We start from the raw sequence: 20,849 nt of genomic DNA on the forward strand, positions 1-20,849 counted from the left end.
CAGAGACAGAACAGCGCCCGACCTGGCACAGCACTGTGAGTGATCCCTGGCACAGCTCTGTTCGGGGGGTGGATGCCCACGCGGCTCCCGCCTGCACCACCAGGCCACTCAATGCCCCGGTGCTGCCTCCATTTTCCCAGGTGCGGGCAGCTCCGCCCTGCACGGCCATCACTGAGCCCATTTGCTTGGCCTGGCGCGGGGCTTTCCGGACCCTGCGGGCCGGCCTCCTCTCCCACTCCCTCCGCGGTTCTCTGGCGGGGCTGGGGGTGTTGGGCGTCCCGACCAGTGTTGGGAGGGCTAGGAAGTACGGGCGGGCCGACTGTCACTCCACCACACCCTGGACTCCGGCCCCGGTAAACTTCCTGTTACTGGGAGGCAGATACCATCTCTGCAACCACCAGTTTGGAAAAAAGCTTAACGAATTTCTGGTTGGGAATAGTGTGGTAGGAGAGTTCCCAGGTCCGCTTGAACCTGCCGGAGAGCAGGCTGCAGGCGGGCACTAGACTCGGTTTATACCGGGGGGATACAAAGGTGAACAAGACCCGAGAAAGATCTACACAGTGCTACAAAGGCACCCAGAGAGACCGGTCGTCTGTGCCTAGCAGAAACCTGGTAGACTTCCTGGGCGAGGCGGTGCTGAGCAGGGTCTTGAAGGCCCAGCTGATAGACGAGGGGTGCAGAAGACAGACCCCAGCCCAGCACAGTGTGCACAGAGGGGGGAGACGTGCGGCCAGGGAGGCGGAGACTCGACAGAAACCACACACCCGGTGGGGTCGCCACTGCACGATCTAACAGCCTGGGCCAGAGCACACGGAACGGGGAGAAGTCCTATACAGAAAGTGAAAGCTCAACAGAGATCACACACCCTGTGGTACGTGATCCACCAGCCCAGCAGAGTACAAGCTGACCAGAAAGGTGGATCCCCGGAGAAGCCCAAGACCCGAGGCAACCACACACACAAGACACTAGAGGCCAACTGAGCAGTCACGGCGGGAGCCATACCAAATTGGCAACCACAGCAACATCCTAGTTAGTCATTAGTCTCAAACCGGTGGACTGTGAAACCCCCTGCCACAATGAATAAACACCAAAAAAAAGACACCAGAAATACAAAAAATCAAGAAAGTACACCACCAAAAGTTAATAAATCTCATACTCTAGATCCTATAGAACAAGAAGCCCTTGAAATAACTGACAAGGAATTTCGAGTGATAATTCTAAGGAAACTGAATGAGATACAACAAAACTCAGCTAGACATCATGATGAAATGAGGAAAAGTATACAGGATCTGAAAGAGGAAATATACAAGGAAATCAATGTGCTGAAAAGAAATGTAGCAGAACTTGCTGAACTGAAGAAGTTATTCAGCGAAATAAAAAACACAACAGAGAGTTTAACCAGCAGGCTTGTCGAAGTTGAAGAGAGAACCTCTGAACTTGAAGATGGGCTGTTTGAAATAACATAAGCAGACAAAAAGAAAGAAAAAAGAAACAAGGACATGGAAGAAAATCTGAGAGAGATATCAGACAACCTCAAGCGCTCAAATATCCGAGTCATGGGTATTCCAGAAGGGGAGGAAAATGGAGATTCCATTGAAAACATATTCAACAAAATAGTGGCAGAAAACTTCCCAGGTATAGGAAAAATCACAGATCTTCAGATCCAGGAAGCTCTACGATCTCCAAACGTATTCAACCCAAAAAGGCCTTCTCCAAGACATGTCATAGTCAAATTGGCAAAACTCAGAGACAAAGAGAGAATCTTAAAAGCTGCAAGAGAGAAGCGTCAAATCACCTATAAGGGAGCCCCAATCAGGTTAACATCAGACTTTTCATCACAAACCCTAAAAGCTAGAAAGGAATGGGATGATATTTTCAAAATACTAAAAGACAAAGATTGCCAGCCAAGAATACTCTACCCTGCAAGGCTATCCTTCCGAAATGAGGGGCAAATAGTATATTTCTCAGACAAACAAAAACTGCGGGAGTTCACTACCACACGACCACCCTTACAAGAAATCCTCAAGGGAGTACTGGGTTTGGTTCCTGAAAAATAACTACCACTGCCATAAAAACCTAAGAAAAATCTAAACCCGCTAGTACAATAAAAATGGCATTCATGAAGAGAAAACAAGCTAACAAAAACACTATCTACAACCTAAGGAACCAACAAACAAAGAAACCAAACAGTAAATCAGAAAGCAAGGAACAAAAGACACCTAAGACAACCAAACAACCAATAAAATGCTAGGAATAAATCAACATCTTTCAATAACAACTCTTAATGTTAAAGGCTTAAATTCCCCAATTAAAAGACACAGACTGGCTGACTGGATCAAAAAGCAGGACCCAACTATATGCTGCCTACAAGAGACCCACCTCACCCATAAAGATTCACACAGACTAAGAGTGAAAGGATGGAAAAAGATTTACCATGCAAACAGAAAAGAAAAACGAGCTGGAGTGGCTATTCTTATATCTGACAAAATAGACTTTAAAATAAAACCATAAAAAGAGACAATGAGGGACACTACTTAATGATAAAAGGACTGATCCATCAAGAAGACATAACAATCATAAATATGTACGCACCCAATGTTGGAGCAGCCAGATTTATAAAACAAACTCTATTAGACCTAAAGAAGGAAATAGACACTAATACCATAATAGCAGGGGACCTGAACACTCCACTGTCAATATTAGACAGATCATCTAGGCAAAGAATCAGTAGAGAAACACAAGATCTAAACAAGACTCTAGACCAATTGGAATTGGCAGATATCTACAGAACATTCCACCCAACAACCTCAGAATATTCATTCTTCTCATCAGCACATGGATCATTCTCCAGGATAGATCACATATTAGGTCACAAATCAAGTCTCAATAAATTCAAAAAAATTGGAATTATCCCATGTATCTTCTCAGACCACAATGGATTAAAACTAGAAATTAATAACAAACAAAACTCTGGAAACTATACAAACACATGGAAATTAAACAGCATTCTACTTAATGACATATGGGTCCAAGAAGAAATCAAGCAGGAAATCAAAAAGTTTATTGAAACTAATGAAAACAATGATACATCATACCAAAACCTGTGGGATACTGCAAAAGCAGTATTGAGGGGAAAATTTATTGCATTAAATGCTCACTTCAGAAGAATGGAAAGATGGCAAGTGAACAACCTAACACTTCACCTTAAGGAACTAGAAAAAAAAGAACAATCCAAACCTAAAGTTAGCAGACAGAAAGAAATCATTAAGATCAGAGCAGAACTGAATGAAATTGAAAACCAAAAAACAATTCAAAAGATCAACGAATCAAAAAGTTGGTTTTTTGAAAAGATAAATAAAATTGACAAACCATTAGCATGGCTAACAAAAAAAAGAAGAGAGAAGACTCAAATAACAAAAATTAGAAATGAAAAAGGCGATATTACAACTGATTCATCTGAAATACAAGGAATCATTCGAGACTACTATAAACAACTATACGCCAACAAATTTGAAAATCTGGAGGAAATGGATAAATTGCTGGACACACACAAGCTCCCAAAACTGAACCGTGAAGACGTAGAAAATTTGAACAGACCAATAACAATACAGGAGATTGAAGCTGTTATCAGAAGGCTCCCAACAAAGAAAAGCCCAGGACCAGATGGATTCACAGCAGAATTTTACCAAACATTCAAAGAGGAATTGACACCGATTCTTTACAAACTATTCCAAAAGATTGAAACGGACGCAAATCTCCCAAACTCATTCTATGAAGCAAACATCATCCTGATACCAAAACCAGGTAAAGATATAACCAAAAAAGAAAACTACAGGCCGATATCCTTAATGAATATAGATGCAAAAATCCTCACTAAAATACTAGCAAACAGAATACAGCAACACATATGAAAAATTATTCATCACGATCAAGTGGGATTCATCCCAGGGATGCAAGGTTGGTTCAACATACGCAAATCAATAAATGTGATACACCATATTAATAAACTCAAACACAAGGACCATATGATCATCTCTATAGATGCTGAAAAAGCATTTGATAAAGTTCAGCACTCATTCATGACAAAGACCCTCTATAAGTTAGGTATAGATGGAAAGTATCTCAACATAATTAAAGCCATATATGACAAACCCACTGCCAATATCATCCTGAATGGGGAAAAGCTGAAAGCTTTTCCTTTAAGAACAGGCACTAGACAAGGATGCCCACTCTCACCACTCCTATTCAACATAGTGTTGGAAGTACTAGCCAGAGCAATCAGAGAAGAGAAGGAAATAAAGGGCATCCAGATAGGAAAAGATGAAGTCAAACTGTCCCTGTTTGCAGATGACATGATCCTATATATCGAACAGCCTAAAACCTCTACAAAAAAACTGTTGGAATTGATAAATGATTTCAGCACAGTAGCAGGATACAAAATCAACACACAAAAATCAGTAGCATTTCTTTTCTCCAATAGTGAACATGCACAACGAGAAATCAAGAAAGCCTGCCCATTTACAATAGCCACCAAAAAAATAAAATACTTAGGAATTGAGTTAACCAAGGAGGTGAAAAATCTCTATAATGAGAACTACAAACCACTGCTGAGAGAAATTAGAGAGGATACAAGAAGATGGAAAGATATTCCATGCTCTTGGATTGGAAGAATCAACATAGTGAAAATGTCCATACTACTGAAAGTGATATACAAATTCAATGCAATCCCCATCAAAATTCCAAAGACATTTTTCTCAGAAATGGAAAAAACTATTCAGACATTTATATGGAACAATAAAAGACCACGAATAGCCAAAGCAATGCTCAGCAAAAAAAATAAAGCTGGAGGCATAACACTACCTGACGTTAAGCTATACTACAAAGCTATAATAACCAAAACAGTATGGTACTGGCATAAAAACGGACACACTGACCAATGGAATAGAATAGAGAATCCAGAAATCAACCCACACACTTACTGCCATCTGATCTTTGACAAAGGCACCAAGCCTATTCACTGGGGAAGGGACTGCCTCTTCAGCAAGTGGTGCTGGGATAACTGGATATCGATATGCAGGAGAATGAAACTAGATCCATACCTCTCACCGTATACTAAAATCAACTCAAAATGGATTAAGGATTTAAATATACACCCTGAGACAATAAAACTTCTTAAAGAAAACATAGGAGAAACACTTCAGGAAATAGGACTGGGCACAGACTTCATGAATACGACCCCAAAAGCACGGGCAACCAAAGGAAAAATAAACAAATGGGATTATATCAAACTAAAAAGCTTCTGCACAGCAAAAGAAACAATTAAAAGAGTTAAAAGACAACCAACAGAGTGGGAGAAAATATTTGCAAAATATACATCTGACAAAGGATTAATATCCAGAATATATAAGGAACTCAAACAACTTTACAAGAAGAAAACAAGCAACCCAATTAAAAAATGGGCAAAAGAGCTAAGTAGGCATTTCTCTAAGGAAGATATCCAAATGGCCAACAGACATATGAAAAAATGCTCAACATCACTCAGCATCCGGGAAATGCAAATCAAAACCACATTGAGATACCATCTAACCCCAGTTAGGATGGCTAAAATCCAAAAGACTATGAACGATAAATGCTGGCGAGGCTGCGGAGAAAAAGGAACTCTCATACATTGTTGGTGGGACTGCAAAATGGTGCAGCCTCTATGGAAAAGGGTATGGAGGTTCCTTAAACAATTGCAAATAGATCTACCATACGACCCAGCCATCCCACTGTTGGGAATATACCCAGAGGAATGGAAATCATCAAGTCGAAGGTATACCTGTTCCCCAATGTTCATCGCAGCACTCTTTACAATAGCCAAGAGTTGGAACCAGCCCAAATGCCCATCATCAGATGAGTGGATATGGAAAATGTGGTACATCTACACAATGGAATACTACTCAGCTATAAAAACGAATGAAATACTGCCATTTGCAACAACATGGATGGTCCTCGAGAGAATTATATTAAGTGAAACAAGTCAGGCACAGAAAGAGAAATACCACATGTTCTCACTTATTGGAGGGAGCTAAAAATTAATATATAAATTCACACACACACACACAAACCAGGGGGGGGGGGGAAGAAGATATAACAACCACAATTATTTGAAGTTGATACAACAAGCAAACAGAAAGGACATTGTTGGGGGGGAGGGGGGGAGGGAGAAGGGAGGGAGGTTTTGGTGATGGGGAGCAATAATCAGCTACAATGTATATCGACAAAATAAAATTAAAAAAAAAAAAAGAATTGTAACACAGCAAGGCTGCTGGTTCAAAGACAGACAAGTTATTGATTGATATGTAAATATACTGGGAGTGTGTAGGGAGAAGGAATGTTTGCTAAGATCAAGCTTTTGTTGGTGGATCACTTAAAATTGCTTTATAGAATGTCACTTCACTTGTTTTACTGAATGTTACCAGCCTATATTGTTAAACTATAACCCCACCTATGTTCTCTTCCTATAATTTCCTGGTCTGGATAATAAATGCAGGAAGAGAACCCCAATTCGTGGTTAATTTCCCAAATGAAAGGAATGCTTCTCTCATGAGGTTTCTGAGAGATTAACTACTTCAGGGCTTCTCACTGCTCAGAAGAGATGGGCTTTGAGTAATCCTTTGTGGCTCCATCACCCAGGGGAAGGGGAGGGACAAATCTGTGGAGGGCAAAGCAACAAACTTCCTGCTGTACAAGGCCACTTCATGTTCCTTTGCCATATCACAGTCAACATAACCAAAACCAAATCTATCATCTTGCCCACCCACTCACAAATCACCTTCTCTCCTGACTTACGTATTTTTATTAATGGCACCATCTTTCAACCTATGTATAATGTCTCAAACAGCTTTATCTACAATCTTCTCCATTATATCTCATATCTAATTAGTTAGCAAACTCTGTAATTCTATAAATCCATCCTCCACAATTTCTTTCCCTTCCCACTGCTATCAGATTCATTTTCACATCTTTACAGCCTTTAGCTAAAAAATTATAAGCGCTTTCTTAAGTCATCCCATAAATCAACAGTTCTCAAACTATAACATGGAACAGAAGCATCTGAAAAGCTTGTTAAAACACAGATTCCTGGGCCCCCACGCTCAGAGTTTCTGATTCAGCAGGTATAGGGTGGGGCCCAATAATTTGCACTTCTAACTACTTGCTAGATAATACTCATGCCAATGCCACTGGTCCCAGGACCATAATTTCAGAACCACTGATCTAGACAGATTCTGAACCCAGACAGCATGTAAAGGTTCTTATAGGAATCTTCGCGTTCTTCGAACTCCAATCAGCAAGTTCCTATGCAAAGAAGCAGTGTTGACCCGAAATACTGATGCATGACTGTACATTTAGTTGTATTAAAAATACTTAAAATATGTAGTATCATTTTATGATCCTTTGTTGATTAACAGACTATCAATCCCAATGATTTAAAATAAGCAGGTCCTGACACAGTTTTAGGAATCACATAAGATTAATTTTTAATTTCAGCTTCCCTACTTATTAGCTATCTGAGGCTGCCCAAATTATATATCCTCCCTGGGCTTTAACATTTTCCATTTATAAAATGGGGAAAGCATCTATTTGGAAATTACCATAAAGATTCTAGATGATAAATGTCCTGCACCTAACACAGGGCATGGCATAAATTTAATAATACAGGACAGCTATTATTATTATCATTATTACTAAATTTAAAACACATTTTGCCATTGGCATTTAAAGCCCTCTTAGATCCCAGTTTATCCTACCAGATTTATGTCCCATTGCTAACCCCACACATGCCCAACAATCCCCATGTTTTCTATTCCCAATACATTTGATGATAATATTCTTTTTATTTAGAGTGTTTTACCACTACTCCTCCTTCAGTAGGATCATTTACAATCTGAAATGCTACATTATGATAAAGCCTTACCTAGTTTCCTAAAACCTAACATTTTTTCTTCCCCAAGCTTCAAAACTACTTTGTCCCTCTCTAATAGCACTCAACATACTATGTCTTGTGTAGTTATATGACTGCTTTATTCTCTGCTTGGCTCCTGACTACTTCTAAACCCAGATTGTTATAGTCTTTATATACTTGACAATAGGACAAGTATCCATGTCTGCATATCACCTATAATACCTTGTACACAGCAGACACATTATAAATACTTGCTGAATTGAAATATAGCACTGGGGAAGGGTTTATCACTTCATTTCCTACATCAGTGGCTGTTGGTTTGAAATTGATTATCCTTTCTAAATATTTGTTTTAATGGTTAGTTCCTTGTTCATTTAATACCTATTAACAAATTTCAGGTAACATTACGCTATAATCATATTCCCCACCCGACATACGGCCTCTTATTCCCCTCTGTAAACAAAAAAGAGGTAAGATAAAAGAAAAGGGAAAAACGAAAGAAAAAGTAGAGCAAAAAGAGTTCTCTTTCCAACTACTCACCACATTTCTGGCACTAATGGCATTACTTTTCAGGACTCCCAAACTTGACACCATGGAATGCACTTTAATGTCTCCATCTTCTGCATCCCGTGTCCACCCACTCAGTCATATCCATCCAATCACTTGTTAATGTTTCCTGCACAACACTTGGTTCCATCACTTCTTCCCTTTTTTCTATCAGTCAGAGCAAAATCACATCACCTCATGCAGAGGTTACTACTGCAGCAGCCTTCTTGCTTGTCTTCTCACTTTCACTCTCTTCCCTCTCATATTCATCTTGAACACTGCAGTCATATTGGTCCTCAAAAATCACTGATTTCATTATTCACTCAGAGTAAGAGCCGTGTTACTTGTACCAATTCTTGAACAATGCCATGCACATAATGCCTCAAGTATTTGCCAAATTTAAAACTAAGTATTGGCTGTCTATTATCTTTCATGGTCAAATACAGCTTCCTTGGCGTGAAATATAAATAACTAATCAAACAAATCTCTCTATCGGGGTGTCTCCACTTCAATGAGGCCACATTCAATATTCGCAACAAACCACCAACCATACTAATTTGTATATAAGTGAGAAACTAACTTGTGAATAGCATACTAGAGTCTGTGCTAAATACTTCATTAATATTATTTTATTTGCCATATAATACGTAAAATAGATGAAGAGACAAATTCAAAAAGTTAAAGAGCCTTGTCAGATTCACAATTCATCCCCCTTACTCCAAAGCCCATGTTATTCCCACAACCCCACACTTTCCCAAAGATATAAAAAAATTCAAGAAATATTTAAGTAATAAGATATATTTACAGTGGTAAATTGAGAATGAGAAGGAAAATAAATTTAATACTCATATTTTTACCAATTTGTATATTACTTGTTTGTTTCATTTAGGGAGGTAAATTTATTACATTTTATTTTCTCAAATTTATAATTGGCATATTAAATTTAAAACTGTAATTAACTTTTTAAGTTATCCACTGAATTTACTTTAAAATGTTTAATATTTATACTTAATGTTTAGCTAGTTACTTCTAAGCTTTAAGGGAACAGGTATCTATTAAGAATAGCAAAGCAGAAGACAGTTATTTTGTACTCTTGATATCCTGCAATATTAGATCAAAATAGCAAACATTAATTTTCAGAAATATAGTTCAAGAAAAACAAAACTCAAACCTTAATGAATCATATGTCATAGAAAACAGTCTCTAATCATCATCTAAACACCTTGTACTCTTTCTAGTGACTCATCACTGACCTATATAACTTGAAGATCTTCTGTACACAAGCAAACTTCCTATCCATATTAAATGTTAACTTTTAAAATTTGTGTATGCCTAATTATAAACCAAATCTTCATACATTCTATATAAAACAGTAAAAACCTACACAGGTTAAAAAAAAAGAGAAATTAAAAAATTAAGGTTTCAAGAGAATCCTTTAAAGGTGTTCCTAATTTTGTAACATTTGACAGTCCCAATACTGACTCCACAAACACACAGCTGGCTTTGAAATAGAGCTGGAAGATGTGTGTGAAGAGATCTGAAGAGCCAAAAAAGGTATTTATTCTCCACCACTACACGATCATCCCTCCGTAACCAAGGAACTCTCTGAATCAAGAACAGAATATCTGAAACTTCAATACCATAAAAGTATCATCTTTGAAATGTCTTTAAAAATGAAACTGAATCTTAGAATAGATAATCTTTTCAGCCCAACCACTGTGACCTCACATCCACCCTCTTCCTACTGGGACAAGGAAGAGAAAAGTCAATGTGCAAGAAAGTACAGAGAGGAGATTGCAGGCCCCTAAAAACTATCTTGAACCACTTCATAATTTCCTCTTTTTTTTGCAGCTGGCCAGTATGGGAGTCCAAACCTGCAATTTTAGTGTTAGAAGACTGCATCTTAACCAACTGAGCTAAGCAGCCTGCCCCTCTTCAAAATTCTGCCCAAGGTTAGTCAATCAGGCACATCAGTTTTCCTCCACATTTCTGAGATATTTAATGGCAAATGGAAGATGGGGCTAGCCTGAGTCATTTCCTGAAATTGAAGGAAGACCCTCTGTGAAGATTAATTCTATACCCCACCTTATTATCCTTATTTCTTGGTTTTATCAGCCCCATCTCTGTGCCACAAACCAGGCAATTAGGAGAAATATTTAACTTAGAAGTATAACTTTTGTGTGTGCTTCATTATAAAACCTAACTTGTAAGCAACACAAATGGTATTTTCATAATTGCAGCAATGAGGAAATATAACACAAGCCCATTAATAAGATGTATTCAATAAAGTTAAAAGAATACTATTCTAAAATAAAAGATATCAAAAGAATCACCATTTAGCATCCGCTGTAAATAGCAAATATGCTGGAAAAATTTTTATTCTACACTTTGGGAACTTGAAAAACCACATGCTTTTTTCTAATGACATTTTTACATATGACCGCAGTAGTATCTCCTAGAAGACTCATTCGAAACACTTCAAGGTTTTGGTTCATCTTCCTAATTAAATGAACCCAAGGACCCCAAGGTTACATCTTGTCTTAAGAAGTTACTGCTCTTTTCAAAAGAATCTTCTAAGAAAAAAGATCTCCTGGGATGGTCAGACCCTTTATCATGCAGGGACTGCCAGGCTGCCTACGCCCTTAGGAGGCTCTACCAACTCACTGATTATTGGAAAACCCTGAGACCCTCCAGTCCCAAATTAATTAACAAGAGTGATTTCAAGTGGGCCCTTTTACAGTTTAGGTGTGAGTAACCCAAGACTTCAAATTCTCATCTGACATTTCATTTTGTTTGGTTCTTTTGCCATCTGAATTTGACTTCATAAAATCCTAGAAGCAATGCTGTTCTTCTACATTGGTGCCTCAGGATAGAAAATTATTGTTGTAATGGGGCTGGGAAAAATAGTTCTACAAAAGTAAGTACTGTGTTGCCTGCATTGTAATCCTGATAGTATTGGTGCCATCCACTAGCTCTTAAGAAGTTTACATCTAATCCCAAAGATCAACAGTAACTACAGATTTTTAAATCAAATATTCTCATTGAATCGTTTTTAGAAATTATCCTGGAAGTATAGCAATATTCTACTTATTTTGTATAGAAGTAAAAGCCCTGGATTCCTGAAAGAGACTTTCAAAAGGTCCTTATACTTATTCCAGGGACTGCAAACTCAGATGCTACAAAGTGTCGATAGGTAAAGTAAAGCAAACCATATTTAAGAGAGAAAAGAATAGAGGCTGTGGTGGACTGAAGAGGACGTACTCCAGTTCAAGGGAAAGCTTCTACATAGCTCCAGCCTCTTCTCTTGAAGGAATATGAGCCTGGTGTTAATTTAATGTTTTAAGAAAAGCCAGAAAACTGATTTTTATGTGCAATCTCCCAATTTTAAAATATTGCTTTTATTCTTTTTTAACCTAGCCAAGGAAAACACATCCACAGACCAAATATGGCCTGCAGGATATCAATGTGACCTTTCAACACCCTTTCTCCCCAAGCACTACAAAACTCTGACCACTAAAGATATTGGCAAGTTTCCTCTATGTTTAAAATTTCTATTTAAGAAATTTAAAACTTCTCTCAAAAATCTAAATCATGCTTAGTAACTTATTTTAGAATAGCCTTACTAGGTTTAATTTAAATCAATTCTGCTACAATTGAGGTCCTTTCCCTTCAGGTCTTTTAGCAGGCTATTCTGTGTTAACATTTTCAGACTTTAACACATTCTAACTGTGCTGGAAAGACTCAGACTATAATATTACAGAAATAATATAGCTTTGACTGTCATGGGTTAAAATAAATATAACTTTCATTTATTTCTACTTTAATTGAAGTCTATTAATATTCATTGTCCATTTTTTAATTTTCTAATAACTGGGTTTGTTATAGTTTTTTAAAGGGTATGATCTGTACAATGAATAAACAGGTTTATAATTGTTATATTTTTAGAAATCAAGTTTGCTTCAGGTTTAAGTTCTAAATCGTCCACTGACAAATCTTACAACCTTAGGCAAAACACCGGACCTTGCTAAATTTCAGTTTCCCCTACTTAGAGGTGATGATAAACCCAATATGAAAATAACTGTTTTATCACATATAGTATTTTCTTATACTTTGACATTTTTCTTACCAAATATACTACACATATATTTGATTAACCTTATTTGTTACTTTAAAAGTAACTTCATAAGAAAAAATAAAAATTTGATTTCAACAGTATTACCAAATGAATGCAAAATACAAAGAGGAACATTAAAACCTAGGAGAATTATTTCCTAATGAGGAAGGACATGTGGACCTAACCACATTTCAGAAGAAGCTCAATTAAAATACATAGCAATGTGCCTGATTATTTTGCTTCACTACTGATGAATATGAAATTGTTCATATTTACATAAGAAACTTTTACCAAGTAAAAGAACATTCATTTTACCATTCTTTTCTCTCCAGCTTTATTACCTAGAATTTCTAAGAAAATATAAGATTTTTTTCCATGATGAATTTCTAACATGCTCAGAATGTTTGTAGCAAAATATGCACAGATACAGAAATTACTATCTCAACATAAGGACATAAAAAATCTAATTAGTACAAGTTTGTTACTTTTATTTATCTAAACAAGCAGAAACTATTTCAATCATGAAAAATTATCACTAATGTTTTAAAAAGGTATTTTATTAGTGTAAATTATAAATTATAATGCTGATATTGGAAATTCTTAAAACATTATATTTCATAATCATAGGACTTATTATACGACAAACTTAAGCTTATATATCAGCGTATAAAGGCTATGTAAGAGAACAAGTATTTTACATCTCCTACAACTTTTTAGGCCAAAGAATAAGCATCTGACTCATGATAAACACTTACTAGAAATGCACTCATTAATTATGGAAGCACACATATAATTCTCGGTAATTTATACAGGTATATCACTTTACAGAATAAATGTTTTCTTGAAGTTATCACTTAAATACACTAGAGTTCATGAATCAAAAAGTGACTGGCAATTCCTCAGTAAAACAAAGAATAAATCCCAATAAATACTGCGTTCCTTCTTTATCAAATCAAAAATATATCAGAAAAGAGGGCTACAAAAGTGAGGCTCTGCATTAGAGATTGCTACAATCATCAGGGTTGGTAGGTATTTTAAAAGACAACACTATAATTTTCATTGAAATGCAAGTAACTAACTTGCAATGTTCTAACTCTTTGGTCTCAATCCTGGTTGTACATTATAATCATCTAGAGAGGTTCTTAAAAACACCAAGGCCCACGGCCAGCCCGTGGCTCACTCAGGAGAGTGCGGTGCTGACAACACCAAGCCAAGGGTTAAGATCCCCTTACCGGTCATCTTTCAAAAAAAGAAAAGAAAAGAAAAGAAACACCAAGGCCCAGACTCTACCACTACCCCTCTGCCAAGCCACCCAGGAAATTTTGATTCATTTGTGGTGAGGCTCAAGCATTAGTATTTTTTTAAACAGCCCTGGCTGATTCTAGTGTATAAAGGTTGAAAACCAGTGCTTTTTATTTAGAGGGGGCCAGTCTAAGTGTAAAAATTTGCACAACACTTACATAGTGAAAGGAATTTACTCTTCCCTCTCTCTCTCCCCTCCCACAGGCCTCAAATCCTTGCTGCCATTGTTAGAGAAAAGGGGAAAGCTTGGATCTTTTAGAGAACGTATACATTTTAAGGCAGAAAAATAGAAGAGGCTATGGAACGCAGAAATATGTTAGCAGCCCCATGGGACAAATGCCAAGATAGGGCCTTACAGCCTCTGCTGTAGTCTCTCCCCAGACGAGTGAATTTTTCCCAACTTTATTTCATTATACTACCTGAAATTACATCATTTATGGCCTCAATTGTCTTAAAAACCATCTTCTTACAAAAATGTTAAAGAGCCCAGAAACACAAGTTTCCCCTATAAGTCTGTCCAATACAATTTTTTTCTTGCTAATAACAGGACAATTTCAGGTGGATTTAAGGAACCAATGTTCTGATAGTGGCTATAGGAAGATGAATAATTCCGAAGTATGAAACATTTGGGGAAGTAAGATATACCTGACTCAATACTAAGTGTTCAGAAAGACTTAGGTCAGTGAAAAGAAAGAAAATAGAAATACTAGCACCTGGACTAACTGACCTCTAATACCCCCTCTAACTCTGAGATTGTAAAATTCTATGAAAATGCCAAAGATAAGCATCTCCTCCTCTTCTTCCTTTGCTGCATAAGAGTTCCCTCCTCCAAAGACACAGATCTCAGGCTGGTGCAGCTAACACATTATGAACTTTACTATCTTTACTTTTAAGACAACAAATTACTTTTAGGAGTCTAAATCTTACTTTTAAGATGACAAACTAGCTATGATTTAAGTCTGTCTGTTCTTTTTAGGCAGGCCACATGTAAATCTCTTAAGTAAACAACTATTAACTGTGTTAATCAGCAAGCATTTAATTTAATCTACCAAATGAACTGTTGAAGAAAAGTAAATTACATTACAAAAGTCATTAGACTTGAGAGAGGAACTATACAATTTTAACTTGAAAAACATTTTAAAATAGATGCAGCTACAGCAATACTTATAGGGAAATGTGTAGCTTCAAGTGTTTTTTAAAAAAAGGTGCAAATTAATGAGCTAAGCATTCGTCACAAAAAGGTTAAAAGGTTTTCCAAAAGAGAGAGGAGAACTTAAGAAAACAAAAAATAAACACATACTAGAAAGGAAAAATAAAAAGCCTAAAGCTGGTTCTTTGAAAAGGCTATCAAAAGTATTAAACTTCTAGAATGACAGATCAAGAACAAAAGAGAAGGCACAAATAAAAACAAGAATAAAAAGGGGACATAACAGAGACACTGGAAATATTAAAAAGTTAACAGAATATTAATGAAAACCTTTATAAGTTTGAAAATCTAGATGAAATGGACAAATTCCCAGAATATGATCCTAGCAAAAACTGACTCAGTAATTTACAGATTATTTAAGCAACTGCATGTGAAATAAAAACCAGAAATCAAACCCCAAATTTAATGCTTGATGTGGATTTGTGAGGTAAGTTACCATTATCTGAGTTTACAAAACATTAATGAGCAAACCTGTACGTTATAAAGTTCCAATTTTTCTATATTTCACTGTTTAAGTAATAAATCAATAGCTAAGCAATAAAAGTTGGTCTCTAAAAGAATATCATCCAATAACAGCTTTTAGTAGATTTAATGAGGACATAAATAAGAAAATCATGGAAATGCAAAAGAAACTTATGTATGAGTGCAACCAGAAATACTAAAGAAATTAGATGCTCTGTATTAACAAGGATTCCTGCAACTCTTTTCAAAACTCCCTTGAGAATCTGGTGAAAACTGTAAATGTTTTCCCCATACAACTTCAAGTAAACAGAAACTTTTCATACAATTTTAAAGGGCTCAAGGATCCCCTGATGTCCATATATGATACTGGCAAGAGTTTCAGATAATAGAACTTCAGGGTATCCAAGAGTCGGTAAAGGTAACATAACTAGAAAAATTTTAAATGTCATCTCTGTGAGATCAAAATGGAAGACAAACACTGGATTAAAAACACTACTACTACTACTAATGACGAATTAAGGCACCTGGAGGTAGACTTTTACACTGAGACACTTACATGGAATGATACGAATCAACAAAAGAAAACCATAGGTCTCTGCTGATTTCTAAGATCTTTAAATCTTTAAAGGTCTTTTAAGTCTTTAAAGGTACTTCAAGATCTATCTCAAATGGCACCGCTCTCATTAAATTTCCTTTCTCTACTGCTCCCACATGCAGAACATTCTGTACCTCTTCTCTGGCACTTAGATGCCTGACATGTAACATGGGCTTGAGTGTGTGCCTTACCCCTTTTTGGAACTTAAATTATTCGACAGGAAACTAATAATCTCCTCACTTCAGCATTCCATTGCAGCGCGCAGCCGCTGAAATATCAGATCAGCAAAGGAACGGGGATCCTGGGCACTAACTGCTTTTAAGGTATGGGTGACGGGACTCCCTTGAGACAGCACTGTTCTTAAAAGAACATGAATAATTTACATTTAATGTTACTATGTTGCCCAGGGAGAAAAAATATGTAGAATTAGGATATGTTGGTTGTGGCAGTAAAAGCAGAGGAATCAGAAGCTTCAGGAAATAAGTAAAGAATAAATGATGAACAAATTTGGCGTTTGGGCCGAATAAATAAAAAAGAGCCTCCAACTAGGGTACTTTTTGGCGGGGGGTGGGGGGGGCGGGCCGGAATAGGGATCCGAACGCTTAACGGGCACTATTTTAACAATAATCAAATAAACACTTTTTTTAAAAAAAACCTTACTACACTTTGTCCGTTCCTAGATCAATGGTTTGTTTGCCTAGGACATCAAAAGCAATTTTACTTGTGAAAATTTTCATCAGTTTCCTCCAGATGTAAGAGGATCTCCTCGGCGCACTCCAGGGAGGGAGCACCGGTGATTCTCTCCTTCACGCTCTGGAACAACTGCCTCAGCATGGCCTGCACCGTCGCCTCGTCCTCGGTGGAGAAATGGGCCATCCTCTCTCTGCTGGAATCAAACGCCCATTTCCATTACTCCGGGTCCGAGCAAACGCCGCGCACTGCGCACGCGCGCCCCCACCCGGCCCCGGCCTGCGTGCAGCGTCGTTCCCTGGGAGACAGTGGCGCGCGCTTGAGGGTGGGCCCTCGACTGCATGCGCGCCTTTGAGGAAAACAAGTCACCTTACTTTTGGGAAGCAGCTGTCCGCTAGGACTCGCCTTTAGTACTCGTCGTTGCCAGCCTTCAGCACCAGCAGCGATCAGGCTGCCCCGACTAATGGCAAAAAAAAAGACATCCAGGAAAGCTCTGATGGGAGGACTTGACGGCGGAACGTGAGCGCTGCGCGTGACGTCAGCTCGTTGACGCGGCTTCCTTGGTGGGAGGGAGTGCCGCCTGACGACCTGCCGGGCTACTAGGGAAGCTTCAGGTGTGCGCATTTACCTTCGCCTCGGTGTTGCAGGTGGGAGGAAAAAGTATGGAGAGAAGGGGGTCAATAAAGGAAACATGATAGAAGAGGAAGTGAAAGCAACCTGAAGGGTTTCAATCGAAAAGTGAATGATATTGAAACGTTGCAATGCTGTTTTCCTAACGTCCATTGCGCTTCTGCCCCTTTACCGAGTGCTTGGTCAGGAGCTATGAAGAAGAGGACGCCCTACTAATGTAACAGACGGGGGAGGGGGAAGTATTTCAATACAGTGTAATAAGTGTCATGCGAAAGAAATGCGCCAGGTAGATGCTGTAGAAACCCATAAGTACGTTTTAACTCAATAGAGGAGTTGAGGAGAGAAGCGAAGAGAGAAAGCAAATTGGACATGCAAAGGATAGCAGTCTGAGAGTGTAGGATATGCAGGTTTTGTAGTTAATAGGGTTAGAAATAGGTGAGAAGGCTGAAGTAAACTGGCCACGTTAGGGATTAGAGATTTATCTTGAAAGCAGCAGGACACAATTGGATTCCAAAGAGACCATGAGATATCATATATAAAGATCACTCTGCAGAAAGCTGCAATGGATAATCAGGTCCCTCACCCAATAAATACCTAGCGTATGGACATCCAAGCTACAAGGAGCCATCCCAGCAGAGTATCAGGATCAGATTCTGGTGTCGGCAGAATATTAAATCCCAGGCCACTGATGAGTTGTTCAATGTCAATAAATTCTCCTTTATCCAGCCTTATATTTTACTCCTGTAGTATGAGATACACTTTACATGTTAGTCAGCATCAATGACTCAGTGACAGTGATGTTTATGCTATTATTTCCAGGAGCAAAATTATATCTCTGCATGAAATGTATGGTTAATCTTGTACGTGTCTCACTACTACGTTAGGAAAAAAACAGAAGGGTAGGCATATTGTAACTTTATGAGTGATGCTATAAAACCCAATACATGTATGTACATGTATGCATGTGTGCATGCATAGTCACCAGCAATGTGACAGCTACATATTCAGACTAACAGATGAGTTGTATCAGCTCATTTTCTGAATGAGATTTTCTGAAATAGTAGATAAACTATTCTTGTAAAAATGCAGAACAAAATCACATATACTCTTCCCTTGATGTACATGGGTTTTGCATTTCTGAAAAATTTATTGCATTAAAACTGTGTCAAATACGATTTTTATATAAATGGAATTAGTTCCTAGACTCAGATACTTATCAGGAGCATTTTCATCTACATAAGTATCCAGCAGAACTATCAAAAGTAGCAGGAAACAGAACTCTTATGTGAGTGATTGTCCTGTGTGTATTTCAAGATGTTTAATGTCCCTGTCTCACGCTACAGATGCCAGTAAGTGACTTCAAGCTATTGTGACAACACGTCCCCACATATTTCAAAATGCTTCCTAAGGGAAGGTAGAACTGCACGGATTAAAAATTCCTGTTTTAACCAGAGGAGGGAAAGGGGGAGGGAGAGGTGGGTAAGGGAGAAATTGGTAAAGGAACATGAAAAATGATTACATTGTATAATGTTGAATATACTAATTATCCTGATTTAAGCATCATATATTGTACACAGGTATTGATAATCAACTCTGTACCCCACAGATATGTACAGTCAACTATGTTACAATAAAAAAAAGTGTTCTAAAGGATATACCTTAGGAAGAAGGAAAATAACTTTAAAAGAATAACAGATACAACAGAAAAGATGACAAAAGGGGGGATATATATAGGTAAATCTCAATAAATGTCTACATAAATAATAAATATTACAATTTGTGACAGTTAAAATGCATTGTACTGGCTAGTCAGTTATCTCAGTTGGTTAGAGCATGATGTTATAACACCAAGGTCAAGGGTTCGGATCCCCTACCTGCCAGCTACCAAAAAAATAAAGTCTTGTTTTTTTGTTTTTTTATTTTTTAAAAAAGTGTGGTACTAAAATACTGGAAACAACCATTAGTAAGTAGGAAGTGGAATGACAAGATGAAGTGTTATGCAATCCTTGTACTTTTTTTTTTTTTTTTTAAAGCAATGATTAACATTTATTATCTCACATAGTTTCTGAGAATCAGGAATCAAGGAGCAGCTTATCTGAGTAGTTCTGGCTCAGGGTCTCATGAAGTTACTGTCAAGCTGTTAGTCAGGGCTACAGTCATCAGAAGGCTCAACTGGGGCTGGTGGATCCAAAGTAGCTCACTTCCAAAGTGGCTCACTTGCATGGCTGGGAAGTTACTGCTGGTGTTGGCAGGAGGCCTCACTTCCTTACCACGTGGACCTCTCCATAGGAATGCTCGAGTTTCTTCATGACATGGCAGCTGGATTCTCCAGATGGAATGATCAGAGAGAGAGAGACAGACAAACAGAAGCCCTAATTTTTTTTAAGACCTAGCCTCAGAAGTTATACTCTGTCATTTTTGCAGTATCCTATATCCTATTTATTAGATGCAAGTCACTTAGTCCAGACCACTAAGACAATATGAGGAGAATTAAGAGTCAAATTTTGAAGAGAAGGGCATCAAAGAATTTGTGGACATATTTTAAAACCACCATAAGGGATTTAGCTGCTGGAGGTGTGTGTGGTGGGGGTCCTCAGTGGGGCATGGGTGTCTGCCTGTGCCCCTTAGGTTCACCCTTAGTTTGAGGAGTTTAGTTGCTAGGGGCAGATGGATTCAGGGATTTAGCTGCTAGGAGGTTGTTAGAGGCAGTGGTCTAATTGCTAGAGGGCAGTGTTATATTTGAGTTGAGCTGCTGGGGGCAGTTAGATTTAGGGGTCTTCCTGTGGAAAGGGAGTTTAGTTTCAGAATCTAGGCTCTGGCTGCCCTTTGAGCATGTGTATGAATGTGGGGATGACACTAGATTCAGAGGATTTAGCTGCCTTGCCAGGATAGGTGAGGCCAGATGTGAGAGAAGATAGAAGTTCACTGAGGTGCAGTGGGAATCCACGTCCTCAGGCTGCCTCTTACTACCTCTTCCCTCTCTCCTTATCTCTCCATCTTAGTCTCTGTCTTGTTCTCTCTGAGGCTCCCAATCTCCCACTTATCCATTCCCATTACAGCACAGCCATAAAATGGAAGAGTTTAGGCTGAAATGGAAGATGGAAAAAAGTTCCAGAGAGGTTTTCCCCATCCCCAACTTAGGATTCAGTGCTTCTTGTCAGAACTATGGCTCCACTCTCCTCCTTGGCCTCATGACTTCGGTTTCTTACCTTCTAGTTCACCTTCTTTGCCCAGAACCCTTTTGTGGTACCCCCAGGGTGACAGCACAACTCCCTGGTGCTTCAGGATCTCATCCCAACCTTATTTATAGTCACACTGAATTTCTCATCATTTCTCAATTTTTTGTATATGCTGTTCC

General features: G+C 38.2%; 1 protein-coding gene across 2 annotated transcripts in view; it reads right to left on the reverse strand.

Annotated features, from left to right (window-relative positions):
• The window catches only part of TBC1D32 (TBC1 domain family member 32), a 235,283-nt gene extending 218,236 nt beyond the window's left edge, over nucleotides 1-17,047 (reverse strand). For both annotated transcript variants that reach the window (XM_063097734.1, XM_063097733.1), the window contains exon 1: nucleotides 16,893-17,047. In XM_063097734.1, coding sequence (XP_062953804.1) covers nucleotides 16,893-17,047 — 155 coding nt within the window. The remainder of the gene's footprint in view (nucleotides 1-16,892) is intronic.
• Nucleotides 17,048-20,849: the final 3,802 nt, after the last annotated feature.

Source organism: Cynocephalus volans, chromosome 5 (genome assembly GCF_027409185.1).
Source record: "Cynocephalus volans isolate mCynVol1 chromosome 5, mCynVol1.pri, whole genome shotgun sequence".
In the NCBI taxonomy this organism is placed as follows: domain Eukaryota; kingdom Metazoa; phylum Chordata; class Mammalia; order Dermoptera; family Cynocephalidae; genus Cynocephalus; species Cynocephalus volans.